The 15,959-nt window shown below is 48.4% G+C and overlaps 1 protein-coding gene across 4 annotated transcripts in view; it reads right to left on the bottom strand.

Annotated features, from left to right (window-relative positions):
- Positions 1-5,208: 5,208 nt before the first annotated feature.
- The window catches only part of LOC142048026 (tetraspanin-15-like), a 61,841-nt gene continuing 51,090 nt past the window's right edge, over positions 5,209-15,959 (bottom strand). For 3 of the 4 annotated variants that reach the window (XM_075074517.1, XM_075074518.1, XM_075074516.1), the window contains exons 7-9: positions 15,296-15,412; positions 13,374-13,607; positions 5,209-5,713 (exon numbers count right to left, since the gene is read on the bottom strand). In XM_075074517.1, coding sequence (XP_074930618.1) covers positions 5,489-5,713; positions 13,374-13,607; positions 15,296-15,412 — 576 coding nt within the window. In that variant the 3' untranslated portion in view covers positions 5,209-5,488. The remainder of the gene's footprint in view (positions 5,714-13,373; positions 13,608-15,295; positions 15,413-15,959) is intronic. The other variant, XM_075074519.1, reaches the window with a different exon arrangement.

Genomic DNA, 15,959 nt, shown 5'->3' on the forward strand with positions numbered 1-15,959 from the left:
GAGGGAAAAAGCTTTAGAGAGCAGAGCTGTGTGCTTCTTACTTGGAAATTTAAAAAAAAAAAACCAACACTGAGATATTTGCCTTCTTCCCACCAGGCTTAAAACATCCTGAGGAGCTTTTCCCATGTCGTGCATGGGATGTGCTGAGCCGAGCGCCCGGAGATCTGATGCATCAGCCAGCAGAGAAGACCCCACTGCCATTTGGGGCATCCCCAGGGTTTCACTCACCTTCCTCATCATCGTATCTCCTCCTTGAGCTGCTGAGCCCCCTCTCGCTCATCCCATCCTCATCCTCCAGCATGGTCCCACCGCTTGAAGAGAGCTGAGCCGTGGGGAGGAGAAAGGAGATATTTTAAAGGGTGCTGGGCAGGGGAACAGCCTCTTTGCACACTGCTGGGTGCTCCCTGCTATGGGAATCCTTCATGCGTGGCCCCAGGAAAATCACAGGGTCCTTCCTGGGTGGGGCAAGGATGCACCGAGGTGCCAGGACCTTCCCTGCGGATGCACCGGGGACCCTCCAGCACCTCCTGCAAGCGACCACATCTCGCCTCAGTGAACTTTCAGCCCTGCCTCACCCTGCGCCAGCCCTGACCCTGCCCCACCTCTGCTCTCCCCATATTTAAGAAAATCCAGATAAATTTCACCGGGGTTCCATCTCTGGTCTGTTATTTCTGCTGCTCAAAGGCCCATGTAAGCGAAGCATAAGAGGTTATTACAGAGATTTGCCAGTATGATTACCAACACAAGTTTAGTTAACAGAGCTGTTGCAACGGGGTTGCTTGCTGGCAATAAGCACCCATTTCATTTTCAGGGGGAACCTGCACAGATAAACGGGGTTTTGCAGAAGCAGAGTTCATCTTCCCCCGTCTCCTAAGCACAGATTTTACACCATACACACACTGCCACTTCCAGATATCTTCTTTCAAACCTGCTGTTCTATTCCCCATAATAGTTTCTTTGGATTGTGCCGCGGATGCTAATTAATCTCCTAATTATCTGACCTCCAGTGATTGCCTTTCACACTTGACTTGGGTGGGAGAACAGTTACTCTTCATGGCAGCCCGGTCGATGCCTCCCAAAGTCACTTTGAGAGCAGTTGGGGAGCCAGCCTCTCCGCATCCCCTGTCCCGGCTGCTTGCATCCGTGGCAATATCATACCACTATCCATCTATTTTAGGGAAGAAAAATCTCAGTTCAAGCCAAATAGATTAAAAATATAAAGCAAATGGGTGTACAGCTAAATAGCTGGAAGGGCCCAGGACTGGCCACGTCGGCTCGCTTGGGTTGCTGAATTACTGACCCATTTTCCCCCAAGGCAAAGACCCATATGGGCTCCAGCCTTACCCCAGTTGCTACTTGAAGACACCTCTTGATTTAACAGATTTGGGATATTTTTTTTTTTACCACATTAACCTGGTGCAGGAACCAATTTTTTTTAGGGGCAAACACATCTGGACAGACAACCGTGCCCCAAACCTCGGCGTATTAAGGGATAACATCAGCCACAAGCCTTGGCTTCCTGGGAGTAACGTTATGGGGCTAATTCTGAGGATTTTAGGAAGCTGGTGCTGGCAGGAGAAACAACAAAATACCCAGCCAGCTGCAGGCATAAATATTTTTGCTTTAAAAATGAGCTGGTACCTTCTAACAGATGAACCGTCACAACCTCCCCCAAGAGATTTCCCCACAAGCTTCTGTGCTGGGTCAGGGCCCCCAGGTGATGGACGGGGACGCACAACCCTTAAGCTGGGTCTGTGTTGGGAAGAAATATACCTTTTTTTTTTTTGCAATTTAGCTTGGCTGGCGAGAGCTCTACCCCAACTCTGTTGGGCAGCAAAAATAACCCATCTGATAAAGCCACACTTTGTTAGATCCACTGATAAACGAAAGGTCTTGGTTGATTACAGCTGATTTACGACAGTCATACAGCCTAGGATGTTTTCCTCTAATGTTTTACATATAAAGCTTTTTCCCCAAAATCCTTGCATACAAACACAAGCACGACACAGACTAGGACTGTTGCAAAACACGACTGTAAGCACGCTAGAAATGAGGGGAGGAAAAGAAAAGCGCTGTTACCTTTGCCAAATAAACCCCACTTATCACCCCCCCACCCCTGCCCCCCTCCCCTTCCGCAAAAACAAGTTTTACCATGAGTTAACTTACCTTGACCTCCTCAAAATCGTTCAGAAATCGGAGGATGGGGCCGTGGAGTAAAGTCACAGATTCTGGTGGCTGAGGGAGCCCAGATTGCCTTGAGATAAAGCTGCTCTTGCCACCATCGTATCGACGCCCACTGCCAAGCGCTGTGCAGCTCCCAGCTTAAAATGTATTTTGGGCAACGCTGATTGACTTTGGGAGCAGAAAGGCATCACGGGACGCAAATAGGCCTCCAGAGAGGATGGGACATTCAAGGCAGCGGAGACCTGGCCTTGCGCAGCGATGATCTCTGGGTATCAGACCACTGGGCTGTAGGAAAATGCAAGTTGTCCATTCCCAGCTTGCAGAATCTGGAATCTGCATCTTCTGGGGTTGTTGGGGGGTTTTATCTGCACCAGTTTTGGCTGGATCGCGAGGGATTTTGGAGGGCAACTGCTTTTATTTTCTTGCTCTGTGCAACGTCATGTACATCTAATCTTAAAGACTAGAAAGAAATTCTTCAGGGGCGTGCTCCTAAAACCCCTGGGGACGGCAGGAACAGCCCCGTGGCCATCAAATGCAGTTTCTTTGGCTTTGTGGGGTTTTTTTTTTTAGGTTTTTTTTTTTTTGAGGGTTACACACAGAATCATTTTGCAATTTCCACATTTTGCTTTTAATGTGTGGAACACCCGTAAATTTGATTTCACGAAAACCAAGCTCTCGGTCACACGAGTGTGCCCGCTTTGCTTCCCGAGCTGTCTGCTTCTATTTAACGCCTGGCTTGCTCGCCTCCACTTAGCCTTTTAACAGGGGTATCAATAAATCCACATCAAAGCAGCGCCTGGCCCTTCGTCACGGCCGGCCTCATCATCAAGCAAAAAAATGAGGGATGGGAAATCAGACTTTGTGCTTTAAGGTCATCCGATAACGGGGCTTTTCTCTCGCCTCTGGGGAGATTATTCGATGGCACGGTCTGGAGTCTCAGCGGAAACAAAGCAAAACCTGTTTGATACTTTATCCCTGCTCCCATATTCTTCCCAGCTCCTGTTTTGCTTGGAGTTGTTCTTCCATGTGCAGCAGAGCCGGGTTGGAGCAAGGCAGCAGCAACTTCAAGGTGCAAAAAAACATAGGGTGAATTAAGGCACATTATTGCCATCCTCTTTATTTAGAGTTACGAGGCATGTTTGCAAGCGGGAGAAAAGCTTTTGCAAACTGCACTTACGATTCCATGCTCCTGCTTAAATCTACCTTTCCCATTCTTTCCAGGCATTTGCAGAGCAACGGTCCATGGGAATAGGGGAGCCGGCTGCCCAAGCTGATGCGTGAATCAGCTTCTCCCCATCTCCCATTGCTCACCACCTCCCGAAACACAGCGTTAGCACAGGCATGAAAGCCTTGCACCCGACCCGTTCCGTGCTGCCTGCGCCGGGGCCCAGCACCGGCGGGCTCTGCCTGGCCAGGAAAACCGTATAAAGGTGCTGGTCCTGCAATAAAGAGAAAAAGAATAGAAAGGGAATTTCTCTCCCCAAATACCTGGAAGTACAAAGAGCAGGTTGAATTTATCAGCTTTATTTCTTAAGGTTTCACTAAAACCTCCCCGAGAGAGGGGGAAGAAGGAGGAAAAGCAAAATCCCCAGAGCCCGCGAGCTGCTCGGGGGAAGGCAGTCACCCTGTTATTCCCCAACGGCTCGTGCTCACCTGATTTCCCTGGGCTGCAGGTCTTACCTTTTCCATTTGCAGAAAAAAAAAACCCCAACAATTTTGGCCATGCTGTTTTAAAAAAATTCAGTGACCTCACTGCTCAGCTCTTGTGGTTCACAGCTCCATTTTCAATGTGATTTGCGGAAAAAATAATGGTTCAAAAAGTGTTTTTTCAGGCCTGTGCTGGGGATTGCTTCTCGTTTAGTTAAAAAATAAAGCCTGGAAACAGCCAGAAGAGGGAGACAGAGCCCGGCAGTCACACACCAGCTCTCACCTTTCCCTGCTTGGGCATCCAAATAAACGAAGCCAGCCCCCAGCTTCTAAAACACCCTTATTAATAAAAAGCGCCACTAATAAAGCCAGCTTCGCCCCCGCCGAGCGGTGCTCCAGACACGTTGCTCTTTTGAAATATAGACTTTTTTTCCTTTGCATTTTCCTTCTGAAATGACTCCTCTCGCTTGATAGATGCAGCAGCTACAGCCGCCCTGGGGGGCCCCGGGGGATTTTGGTACATTTGGAGAGAAAACACGTCCCTGATCTACGCTCCCCCCTTCGTTTGACTTAGGGCCGCCGGGGGAAGCTTTGCCATCGGTAGGTTATTGCTGAGCCCGCACCAGAGCAGCCTGGGGAGCTTTGCAGAGGGCTTCACTGGTTTTTTTTTTTTATAGAAACACACTCATATTTTTGCAATTCATCTTGTTTGAGGCTTCCCTCTGCAAGCCCGTTTCCCAGTACGGCTCAACTTCCTGCTCCAGGATTGGGTGCAACCCACGCTGGCTATTTAATTCCCTTACCCCGAGTCACACGGGAGGGAATTGCCACCTTGATCGCCAAGCTGTTGTGCTAAAAAATAACTATTATAAAAGGTAATTCCTTACCTGGTCATTAGAGGTTGGTTTCGAGCAGAGGGGAGTTACCACCACCCCCAGGGACGGCATGTTGCCACAATAAAGCTGTCTGTGTTTTAAAAATTGCTGGGCTCTCCTTTTCCTTGCCTGGGGAGAAAAACTGGAGCCATAGTTCATAGGGAAGAGCTGGAAACCTTCAGAAATGGGTGTTTCCCCCCTGTGCAAGCCTTGCCCAAACATCCGTCTTGCTCCAGGAGGTGCAAGTTGTGCCTCCCTGGGGATTTGATTCCTGGAAAAGCCCTTTAGAAAGTCTCTGCAGAGCGAACTGCTCCATTTTTTCCTTTAGCTATGTCTTTCTGTGGCCTGGGTACAGCTGGGGATCTACCACAGAGCCACTATTTTTCAGGGGATCAGGCTAAATATAACTATAAAGATACCCCAAAGTGCAACGACGACATTGCCACTCCCCTCCCCGGTGGCCCGACCGGCGTGCGGTGAGTGGAAGCGACTTTACAAAACACAACAGAAGTCACATTTATTGTGTTAAAAAAAAACAACAAACCCAAAACCCAATAAGGAGAGGTACAAACACTTCGAAATGTCAGGGTAGTAAAAGGACCCCGGGGAGCTCATGTGCCCGCACAGTGCACTGCATTTTTTGAAACCTTCCAGAGTTACTTTACAGTTTCCCCCAAAGTATCTCCTGAACCTGAGAAGATAAATCATGTTATTTCCACATTCAACACCTGCTGCCTCCCCAAGAGCTTTGCTCCAAGCTGCCTTTCAGTCCTCCACCTTTCTCACGCTTTGCTGTGGCAGATGGCGCCTTCCTCCTCCTCCTCAGCATTGATGGGGATGTAGCCCCCTTCCTTGGGCAAGCACCAGCACCAGCCCGCACCGCTCAGATCCACCGCCCTCAAGCTGAAATCCCGCATCTCCAAGGCCTTGAAGTCGACGGTGTCTAGCTTGGAGTAGATCTCGTTGAGCTTTTGCCAATACAGCCAAGCCATCACAAGGCCGATCACCTGCAAAATACGAGTGTTACAGCCACTAGAGCCACGCAAACCCTTCCTGAAGGCCTTCTCACGCAAGGGATGCTGTCACCCAAACTTCCCAACCTGGCCACGAGACAAGAGAGGACAAGATCCAGTAAAATCTTCTGCCAAAGCAGCAGGCTCGTTGCTAAACTCATTAATTGCCACATCCATCTCGTGACTTCCCTGGCAGCGGCGTGTGGATCCATTGGGCGTCACCACAAGCATTGCAAAGAGAGCAAAGAGTCCAGGCTCTTACTAAAATTAAGGTCTTGCTGCAAGCGTGGTGCCACCCAGGTTATGTCCCACTTCCCTGCCGGCTGTCAGGGAAGTGAAAACCACTCTTTAAATCTTTAGGAGAAGGCGGGGGGGGGGGGGGGGGGGAGAAGCATTTTCATCAGCACAAGATTTCAAGCCCGTTGCACTGATTTCACCTGGCGTTTCCTCCGCGGCGGCCCCGATCGTGACGCCAGCGAGGGCACGGATAAGGCGTCGCGGGGAGCTGCCCTGCAGACCAGGCGCTGATGAGGGGCACGGCGGCAATCAGAGCATTCTCAGCACAAGCTACATATTTTCTACTAACCCTTTACCCATCTTGACTGCTGATCCTTAGAAATAAGGTTCATTCCCTGTAAGCCCCAGATTGCAGGGCTCAGCATCAGGATACGAACAGGGCAGCTTTATAGGCATTTTCAGTGCACGAGGGGATGGAGAAGGACGAGACCTTCTTGAGTCTCAGGGCTTTTCCTCTCAATTTTGAGGCTAGCAGTCAACATGTTTTTCTGCACAACCATTCCTTGCAACAAAGAGTCAATAAATAACCCCGTCGCACCTGTAGCGTCCATCAGCTGGTTTTGGAGCTGAAAACATGTTACTAATCATTTCTCTGGGTCCTAATCGATCCATTAAATGGTCTGGAAAGTGGGAACATCGAGAGAAAGATAAATGGGGATAAGGGTAAAGGGTTGTAATGCATCTTAAATTAGGGACCATTTTATCCCCGAGTGGAAAGTGAAAAGCCCTTGCCCAGAGGGGGCTGCAGAAAACGGAGGCAAAAATTCCACAGGGGAAAAAGCAAGTCAGGGAAGTGTTCACCCAACGAGCTGAAAGCAAACAGGCAAACACAAACACCGGGGTTTATTAATTTACCTTTCAGAGACGGAGAAATACCCCACCATGTGCACGGGCAGCTTGCACCTTGCACAGAAGCCCCCCCCACAAATCAGTTCAATACTTATTTTTCCCTCCCAAATTCCCCTGGAGGTGGATCCCAAGGAGACTCCCCTGGATCGACTGCTCTTCCTTCAACTCAGAAGAAGCAGAAGACCACGGCCCTTGAGATGCTCTCCTAACACTGAGGGTCCTTCCTTGAAGTCCTCAGTCGGAGCTTGCCCTGTTCCCACTTTCCTAATTGCACCTGCCGATCCTCAAAGCGCATCCCACTTATCTGATGTTCACCTAACTACTGATAACAGGACGAATCACTGAAAGAACAGACGAGGTGCCGGGGGCCGCTGCGCGGTAACGGCTAGCAGGGCTTTCCCCACTGCGGGACCTACAGAAATGCTGGACTCGTGCCATTAGGGTTCTTTGCCAGGGAAGAGGGCTGCAGGTGGTGAAAGAAAAACCTGGAAAGAAAAGTCTGGAAGCATCTCAGCATCTCCTTTTTTTATCCAAATAGCCTGAAATCAGGCTAGCTTACAGCCCCTGAAACTTTTGTGTATGGATCTACGTAGCTCCCTGCTGCCCTCAGAATATTCACAGCTGCACTGCATATTATCTACCTGTCTCAGCAGGTGACTGCTTCCCAAATACTCTATGAAATTATTTCAGCCCGAGTACGGCGCCGGCATGCAGCTCCGACTCAGGCTGTGCGAGATGCGTTCGCTCCCCGAGAGCCTGCGCAGGACCAGAATCAGGCTGTGCAGCCTCGGGGTCACCTGGGACAGAGCTTGCTTTCGGCGGCGAAGCAAAACATCAAACCTAAAGGCTTTGTCATGGAAACCAGCAGGGTTCGTGCTCTCCTGTCTCCCTATGTCCTCTCTTCTCTCCCCAAAAGCTGCCCAAACCTCCGGGTGGGGATGCAGGAGGCCAAGGCTGGTTGGGCGATGCTTGGAGGTGGCTCCGTCGCTCCGTGAAGTGCAGGGCAAGCCCACAGCAACCGCTCCCACGTGGCTCTAGATAATAAGATTATGCTAATCCATATTCAAAAGCAGAGCCCCAAAGGGTTTAAAAAGTTTTAAAATAATATTTAAATATATGTCAAGCTTTAGCATTATTTACTTCTAATAGCATGTCATCACTGGGTAGATTAAAATCCCACCGCTGATACAGAGAAAGGACCAACCAAGCAAAACCCTTTGAAATGACAAATTTTAAGGCAAGCATGTCATTTTTCTCTCCCTAAACCAAACAGTAATTCAGAAAAGATTTGTGCTTACAATACATTTAATGTAAATGAATCCAGTTCTGCAAAAGCACCCAGGTTCAGGGATATCATCGCTCCTGCTCCTCTCCTCCCGGCGGCGATGAGAAGCCCGAGCTACCACAGGACGCAGCACCCCGGGTTAGACTGGGGATTTCTTGAATGGAATAAAATTACCGCAAGCCCTCAGTCAGCCTTCACTCTCCTCTGAGTTATGAACCAACTTCCATTTCAGCTCGCCTCTAAATATCCTTTTCCACTTAATGAAAACAGAAAAAGCTGTCAGGAATATAGATGCGTTCAATATCCCCGGCACCAAGGGCACCATGTTTTCCAGAAGCAGAGAGACTTCTAATGTGAGTGCTGATTTTATTGCACGGCAATATGAAGGAAGGCGTTATTGCAGAGGAGCGTGTTAACAAAATGTATCAAGTGTGAGGATAAAAAAAATTAACAAGCTGCTTTTCTCCCTGTCTGCCCCTCCCCGTGATGGTAACCGCCAGCGAGCGAGGGGGGAACTGCTTGGGAGTTGCCGCTTGCCGGTCATTTAAAGTTAGAAAATCGCCTGTTCTTTCTGGCTGCGTTCAGCAAAGTACAGAAACCATCGCTGCCTCAGGAGGTCTCCAGTCTGCTGCTTTCTGAGCTTCTTACTGGGGGATTTAAAGGCACGGGGGTACAAGATCATCAAGTAGCTGCTCTTACAGTGTGCAGGAGCAGCTGCGCGCAGAAAAATAAATCCAGAGACCTCTGCGTGTCGAGGGAAGCAATAGAGCGTGCAGACCAACTGGAGAGTCACACTATGATTTTGTGTGTGTGTATATATATCTATTGCAATAGCAAGTGCACCGTGTGTGTGTGTATGTATATATTTTTATATACACATATTGCAACTTGCATTGATAATGGTATTTGTAATTTGGTGACACCCAAAGTCAGGGATCCCCCGCAGTGACAGCTACGGAAAAAAAACCACCCCACAGATGACGTTATTTGAGACTTACGGCCTCGGTTCCCGTCTGGACACTGGCAGGAGGGAGCGTGCAAAGGCTTGCACAGGCAATATCCTTCCTGCATCCTTCCCTTCGCACGCGTTTTCCTCCCGGCTGGGGCATGCTGCCCACCTTGCCCTCTGCTCCCTGGCCACCTTGAGACGAATCAAGAAGGGAAACTTTGCAAAATCAAAGCATCACTGTTAGAAACAATGATAATCACTACGGCCATGCAGATACCTAGATTATTATATTTTAACTAACTAAGCACATGATGTTGCACCAGGAAGGAGATATCCTGTTGCTTTTTTTCTTTTTTCTTTTAATAAAATGCTAAATTTCTAAATACACAGCAAAACAGAATGGGGGGCAGACGTCTGCTGCCATTTCCCACCTCTCCACCTTGTCCCAGTAGCAGCTCGGTGGCCTTGAGCTGATCCCGACTGGCATTTTGCACTGAAGGCCAGCCACAGATGAAGACCTTTCTCTCCATCTCTCAGCAGCATCTTGGGACTCCCCTGGGAAGCCACGGCTGAAATATGCCCCAAAGCCATCCGATTTAGGGGAAGAAACTTCTGCATCTTCATTTTCAACCAGCAAAAAGGGTGAGCGGTACATCTGCTCTCAGCGAGGGCCAGCCATAAATTCTCCCATCCAACCCATCCAAGCAGCTAGAGGAAACTTGTGTCCATCAGAGAGAATAAAAAAATAAGTGCTCCAGAGCACAAATCCTCAGGGATTTTCTCCCGGACTCCTGGGGGCTGTATGATGCTTACGAGCCGCCTGCGAGAACAGGGAAATAAAACCCATCCATCAGCTGGAGCTTTTTATATCCTCCCGCACCACTTAATCCAACGCCTGGTTTGTATTTCTCCCGGCCCTGGGAGTCGGACCTCCCTGCCCCAGCAAAACCATGCGGGCACACGCCGCCAGGCAAGGGCAGTCTGATCATTTTTCTGGTTTAAGCCCCAATTATAAACACTCCTTTAACCCAGAAGGCTCCCATGGGTGTCTGCAAGTCCCTGCTACTGGAAGACCCTTGAGTTTTCTCTATGCAAAAGAGGAAAAGCTCAAAAAGCAAATTAAAACCCTGCTATTTTTTTCCTGAACATGCAGTTATTTCGAGCCAACTGAGAAGAGTGACGCTGATTATAACCGGATGCTGTATCATGATTAAGCTGTGGGTGTTGGCCTGTCTGGCTGAGCAAGGACACCATCCTGCTGCTGTTCCCAGCTCATCGCTCCAGAAATTAAATAGTTATTGCCCCTGACACAGCAAACGTCTCACTTCATCCGATCCCATTACTCAAAGGCATGAAGGGTCATCTTTCTATTACAAGAGATATCCAGAAGAGATCGGAAATACATGGTCCGGTGGTTTCAGCGCCTGTTCTCCACTCTTTTTTTTGTGGTGGCAGCAAAGCACCCTGGTTCTCCAGCGCGATTTGTCTCAGATGAACCCCAATACTGCACTTCCAGGGATCAACGCTTACTCTCTCCTTCAAAGCCCAAAGCTCCCTTTCCCCCTGGAGCTGACAGCAGCCAACGAAGACTTTTTTAAACCATTTCAAACAAGACAGCATCAGTCCTAATTACCAGTTTCCTACCAACATCGCGAGCCCAAAATCAGATGAATATGGAAGTTTGGGATACTTTAACGCAATTAATGGTTATTCCTTCTCTTCCAGCACCTGAGGAAGTTAAATACATACAACTATTTGATGCTATGCTCCGATTTCCGTGGTTCTGGTGCAGCGCAAAGCCGCCTGCTAGACATAAGCCATCTATTTCTGTCTCCCACATAGGTGCTGTAAGATGTATTACGAGGCTTTTTGGTGCTCAGCTCCATCCTTGCCAAGCCGCAGCTTTGCTCGATGTCTCGTAGCGGCTCCGCTTCTTCTTTCGGATTAAACGGGTTTGCATTAGGAATAGGTCACAACAGCGCTGACATGGCCGAGATCTAGTTGCAATATCCACCCCCTCGCTAGGAAAGGTTCGCTGATTGATGGCTCATCTGGCAAAGGGAGGCATGCTCGGAGTCAGGAACGTTTTTGGAAGAGGGGAAGGGCTCAAACACTCATTTCCACATTATTATACAACAAGAAAAAGGTCTGGAAAACTGCAGCTGTTTTCCCTTAGGGGCGTGCATACGCACATGTGCACCCGCACGTGATCGGTGGCTCGATTCGGGGCGGAAGGGTTGCGTTTTGGGTCCTTGCAGAGCACCTGAGAGGAGCTCAGCTCCTCCAGTCACATTTTGCTTAACAAGGGCAAAAATTAAGGATGCAAAATAGCAACAAAATGGTGCTCAAGAGCCCTTGCAGGGCGACAGCATGATTAACCGCATCCTGCTGCATCACGGTCCCGACAAAACCAACTCTGGTCATGCAGAAAATAATCCACTAGCCCAACGAGGGTCTTCTGCAAGTAAAACTTTCTGCAAGAAAACCGTTTTCCATGCAGACATCACTGGCTGCTACGCAAGCCCGTGCCTGGCTCCGCAGGTCCTTGCCCATTGGGGCGGCTGTAAACCTGGATCCTGCTAAACAGAAGAGTTGAATTGTCTCAAGCTTTCCCAGAGCTTATCAAGTAAAAAGCAAGCATTTGTCTTTTATTGGCTTTTCCTTCCATAAATTGATATTTATAGACCAAGGTCCTGTGCAGGTCATGGACTGCTAATGGAAAAATCCCTTTTATTCCCCTTTTCTACTACATTAAGCATGTGTCAGCTGCTTGAAAATATATCGCCTTCCAGCCCCTGGAGCAACTTCGATATTAAAAAGCAAACAAAATACAAATTAATCTTGCAAAGAAAGAGGGAACTTTGGCAATACAAAGCCCTTTACACAAGGAAACATTTAACATACTGTCACCAAGAGATGAAGACGCCAACCTGCAAAATGTCCGTTGCAAGTCTAACGTTGCATTTCTGTGGACTGAAACAGTTGATCTTCTGGATTTATGCTCTTAGGAGGGAACATCTACCTCTACACTGACGCCCTATTACTCTGTAGCTGCTCCCAACGTAGAGCTTTGGAGATTGATGAAATATCGAAACGGAGGTAGCAACAATTTACTGCGAGTCGGCTGCACTGCAGCGTCGATAGATATTAGCCCTTGGTGGTGACCTTCCCCAGATTTTTTTTTTTCTTTCTAATAGGACTGGTGCCACTTTCTGCTTCTTTAGGATGGAGAAAAAGGAGTTGAACTTTTTCCTGCTCTTGTTTCTACCTAATTACACTGGCTACGTCTTCACCTTGCTGAGGAGGATGAAATCCCATCAGAAAACATCCCCTGCAAAGGCACGGGGATGGAAAAGTGGGAGATGCTTTTCCTGAGGTCAATATAAAAGCTGCTGAAAGAGCCCCCAGGCGTGGCAAAGGGGAAAGAGCAATACATGAGGTTATTTGGCTTATTTTAACTATAAATTCTTTTTATGCATGCTGTAAACTCCTTGGATAATCTTGCTAGAGGCACAGAAGGTAGAGATGCAGCCAATATAAAACAAATCTATGTGCTTTGCTGCACCTGCTGAAAGATCTGGGGTTGCTTCATAGTTAAACACAACTAGTACGAGGCCACAATGTGAACTTGCCATTGACTGCCAGCGACTAAATTACAACGTCTTTTTGAGAGCAATATGAAATGTATCACAGTTTGGCCTTGGTCTGCAGCTTGGCTGAGAAGTAAGGCAAGGAGATGGGATTGTTACTGGAGAATGAAACATAGCGTGGAAAAAAAAAAGAGAATTAAAGGTACTCTGCAAAGACAGAAAAATAATCAAGTTGCTGCATTTATGCTTCGCTCTGAATGAAATACGACAAATGACACAACCACTTCCCCACTCCTGAAATAGGATTTTTTTTCCCCCATTGCTTGATGGCTTTCTTAAAAAAGATAGACAGAGTCATGATTTAAGAGCTATCATAAAACTACAAACTCCCTCTGCCTTGCAATGCCAGGAGACGGGCTGGCTGCTGCGCAGTGACGTACCCAGGCAGGATTTTTCCCTGCCTCCTCGGCCATTCAATCAGTTCAACACCCAACAGGACCCAGCAGATTTAGAGCTTTCCCTGACCCCAATTAGACAGACACCCGCATGCATGAGGAAGCAAAGCCAAGCCGCCTGCCCTGTGCCCTCGGCCTCTCGCAAAGCTATTTGGGGAAAAGCAGAGAAAACTAAAAATTCAGTAACTTCCCGCGTGACAGAAAGCCAAAATCTGATGGTTTCCCACACCTGAGCATGATGGAAAGACAACCCTGAGAGCAATAACTGCCCGCTCTCCATGGGCGCTCTGTGTCCGACAAAGTTTTTCTTAGGTCCTTCTTTCCGCACAAGAAGAGCCGGTCGCTTGCCCCAAATCCACGCACAAATCTCGGGCACTCGGATGATGAACATCAGCCAAGCTCCAATCCCCAGCCTTTGAGCCCTCGGGCTGCTCGTTGTCACAGACGAGGCTGAAGTTTGATCCTAAGGAAGAGCAACACCTTGAGGAAAACTGGGCAAAACCCAAAGCTGGACTCGGGACGTGGATCACGGTCCCAAGCTTCTCCCAGCATCCGGCAAGTTTTCCGCCAAGGCGGTTTGCAGCTCCACAGCGGGACACGACAGATACCCAAGGGCCAAAGAAGGGACAGCTCAATACATTGACTCTTCCCAAAGTTCAAGGCACTGTCACGTCCCCCCATCGACAGCGCCAACCCCTTCCCCCTTGGATCGGCAATTCACAGACAATGTTCTCACCCCAGCTTTCTGCTGACAGCTGCTGGGGATGAAGCTGTTCTAGGCTGACAGCTCCTGGCAACACAGATGGCCATTTATAACTTAATTCCCTCCAAAACTTGACAGAATCAAATCCAATTTATATTAAAAACCTGAAAATCGTGAGCAGATGGGAAGAACGAGGTTCTTCATCTGAAGAGCATTTAACGGCACGCCAGAAAATCACAACGCTTGCTCAAAAGCACTTGATATTCATCAAGGCTCAGCAATCCTTATTGCCATCTCTGGTTTTTCTCCCTGCCCCTCCCAGTTAAAAGCATCATGTTGGCAGGTTAATGGGTAACACAACAGGCGGCTCCTGTAATGGACTCTCGACGCCCTGCGAGGCAGATGGAAGCTGTTGCCTCTATTACGGCACTTTCTCCCCCCATTTCTGTGCCTGTTACATTTCCTGGAGCTAGCACAGCAGAAGTCCATTGCTCATCTGCATGCTTTGGAGAAAACACTGTAGAAACATGGAGCATCACAGCGACGACTGGGCACAAACCCCTCCCCCATCTTGGTTTTTCATTTGGACCATCTGAGAACTCAAGGGGCAAGTCCATCCTTTGAAAAATTAGCTCAACGCACCACATATTTCCCTAACAGCTTCTGCTTCATTCAGCCGCTATCCTACCTTTCACTGCAAGCAGAAACACATTAAAGAATAAAATCATTTCATGCCCACTTAGATAAAACCCCATATCTGGAAAGCATCACCAAATGCCTCCAGCAGCAAAACCAACGTTACATCCAATGAGATAAAAAGAGAGCGTTTGCTCGTGAGTCTCGAAAGGAAAAAAAAAAAAAAGATCAAATCAACCCTAAATCATCGTAAGTTTTGTCAAAAATAATTCTGGAAAGAACAAAGAGAGACATTCACCTCCTTGCTAGCACAGTGCCAACAGTGTTGCAAAGCTGCAACCCAACATTTCTCTCCGTATCGAGCATCTGTGATGGAGAGCTTAATTACCTGTGCTGGCAACTTGCTTGGATCCTCAGGCGTCGCTAATGGGAAATGGATTTCATGATGCATGGCAAATCCTGCTGAATTTACGATTATGGTTTATTTTGGTTAATATTTATGCCCTATTTGGAGAGAGCTGTAAAAACAAATTCAAAAGGATCGGCTGTGCTAGCATATGCATGCCTTGCTTTTAGATGCTATTACTTGATCACTCATTAGATTTCAGGAGCACATCACGAGACAGCCAGCACCGCAGTCGGAAACTGTTAATTTTGCTACGGATGCTCTGGAAAGCGCTGTGACTTTTCCCACCTAAGACACAGACCTCCGATGTAAATGGAGGGGGAAAAAAATAACTAAAAATGAATTCTTTTCCTCCCCCAGTGCAATGAAAGAAGCTGAAAGGATGCCAACCAGAACCGCCACATACCTGTGGAAGCAGCAGGGAGAAAACGATGCCCAAAGTGGCCTCAAAGTTGTCTCTGAGCCAGAGCCCGACGGCGTGGATGCAGCCTCGCACGTGGATGACGCCGAGCAGCTCCAGGCGCTGGGGGCAGAGTGAAGAGAAGCATCACGGTTTCATTGAGATGTTGAGTTGGGGGGGGGGGGATGTTATTACTTGCATTCGCTCCTTCTTGCAAGCCAAAGGAGAAGTGCTGCGTGAGAAGTGTTTGGGAATTGCTTTCTAGGATTGGACCTTTCCTGGGTTTTCTTGCCAAAAAAAGGTCCCTGGGAGTTATGGATCATATGCACGGAGATACTGCAGCTCTGTGCTGCAATACAGCTCCGCGGTCACCCCTGAAGGCTGCAGAATCAGCTTCTCTCCTACCACCAAGCCTCAAAACACAGTTCAGGACCAGCATTTCCCAGGGCGGATCCAGGAGAGACCTCGTTGCTCTCAGAAAGGCCACGCCAAAGCTTGCAGGGACTACCCAAACACACTGCAAGCCTGCCCAAGCTCCGCGAGCCTGAGCAACGCCCTGGGACGCTAGGGAAAAACAATAAAAGTTAACTTCTATAGAGCTGCAGTAACAGCCGTCCTTGGTGGGGAAGAGCTTACCTGCACGTAACCCGTTCATTTATGGGGGTTTGGG

This window comes from Phalacrocorax aristotelis, chromosome 24, assembly GCF_949628215.1.
Source record: "Phalacrocorax aristotelis chromosome 24, bGulAri2.1, whole genome shotgun sequence".
NCBI classification, from domain to species: Eukaryota; Metazoa; Chordata; class Aves; order Suliformes; family Phalacrocoracidae; genus Phalacrocorax; species Phalacrocorax aristotelis.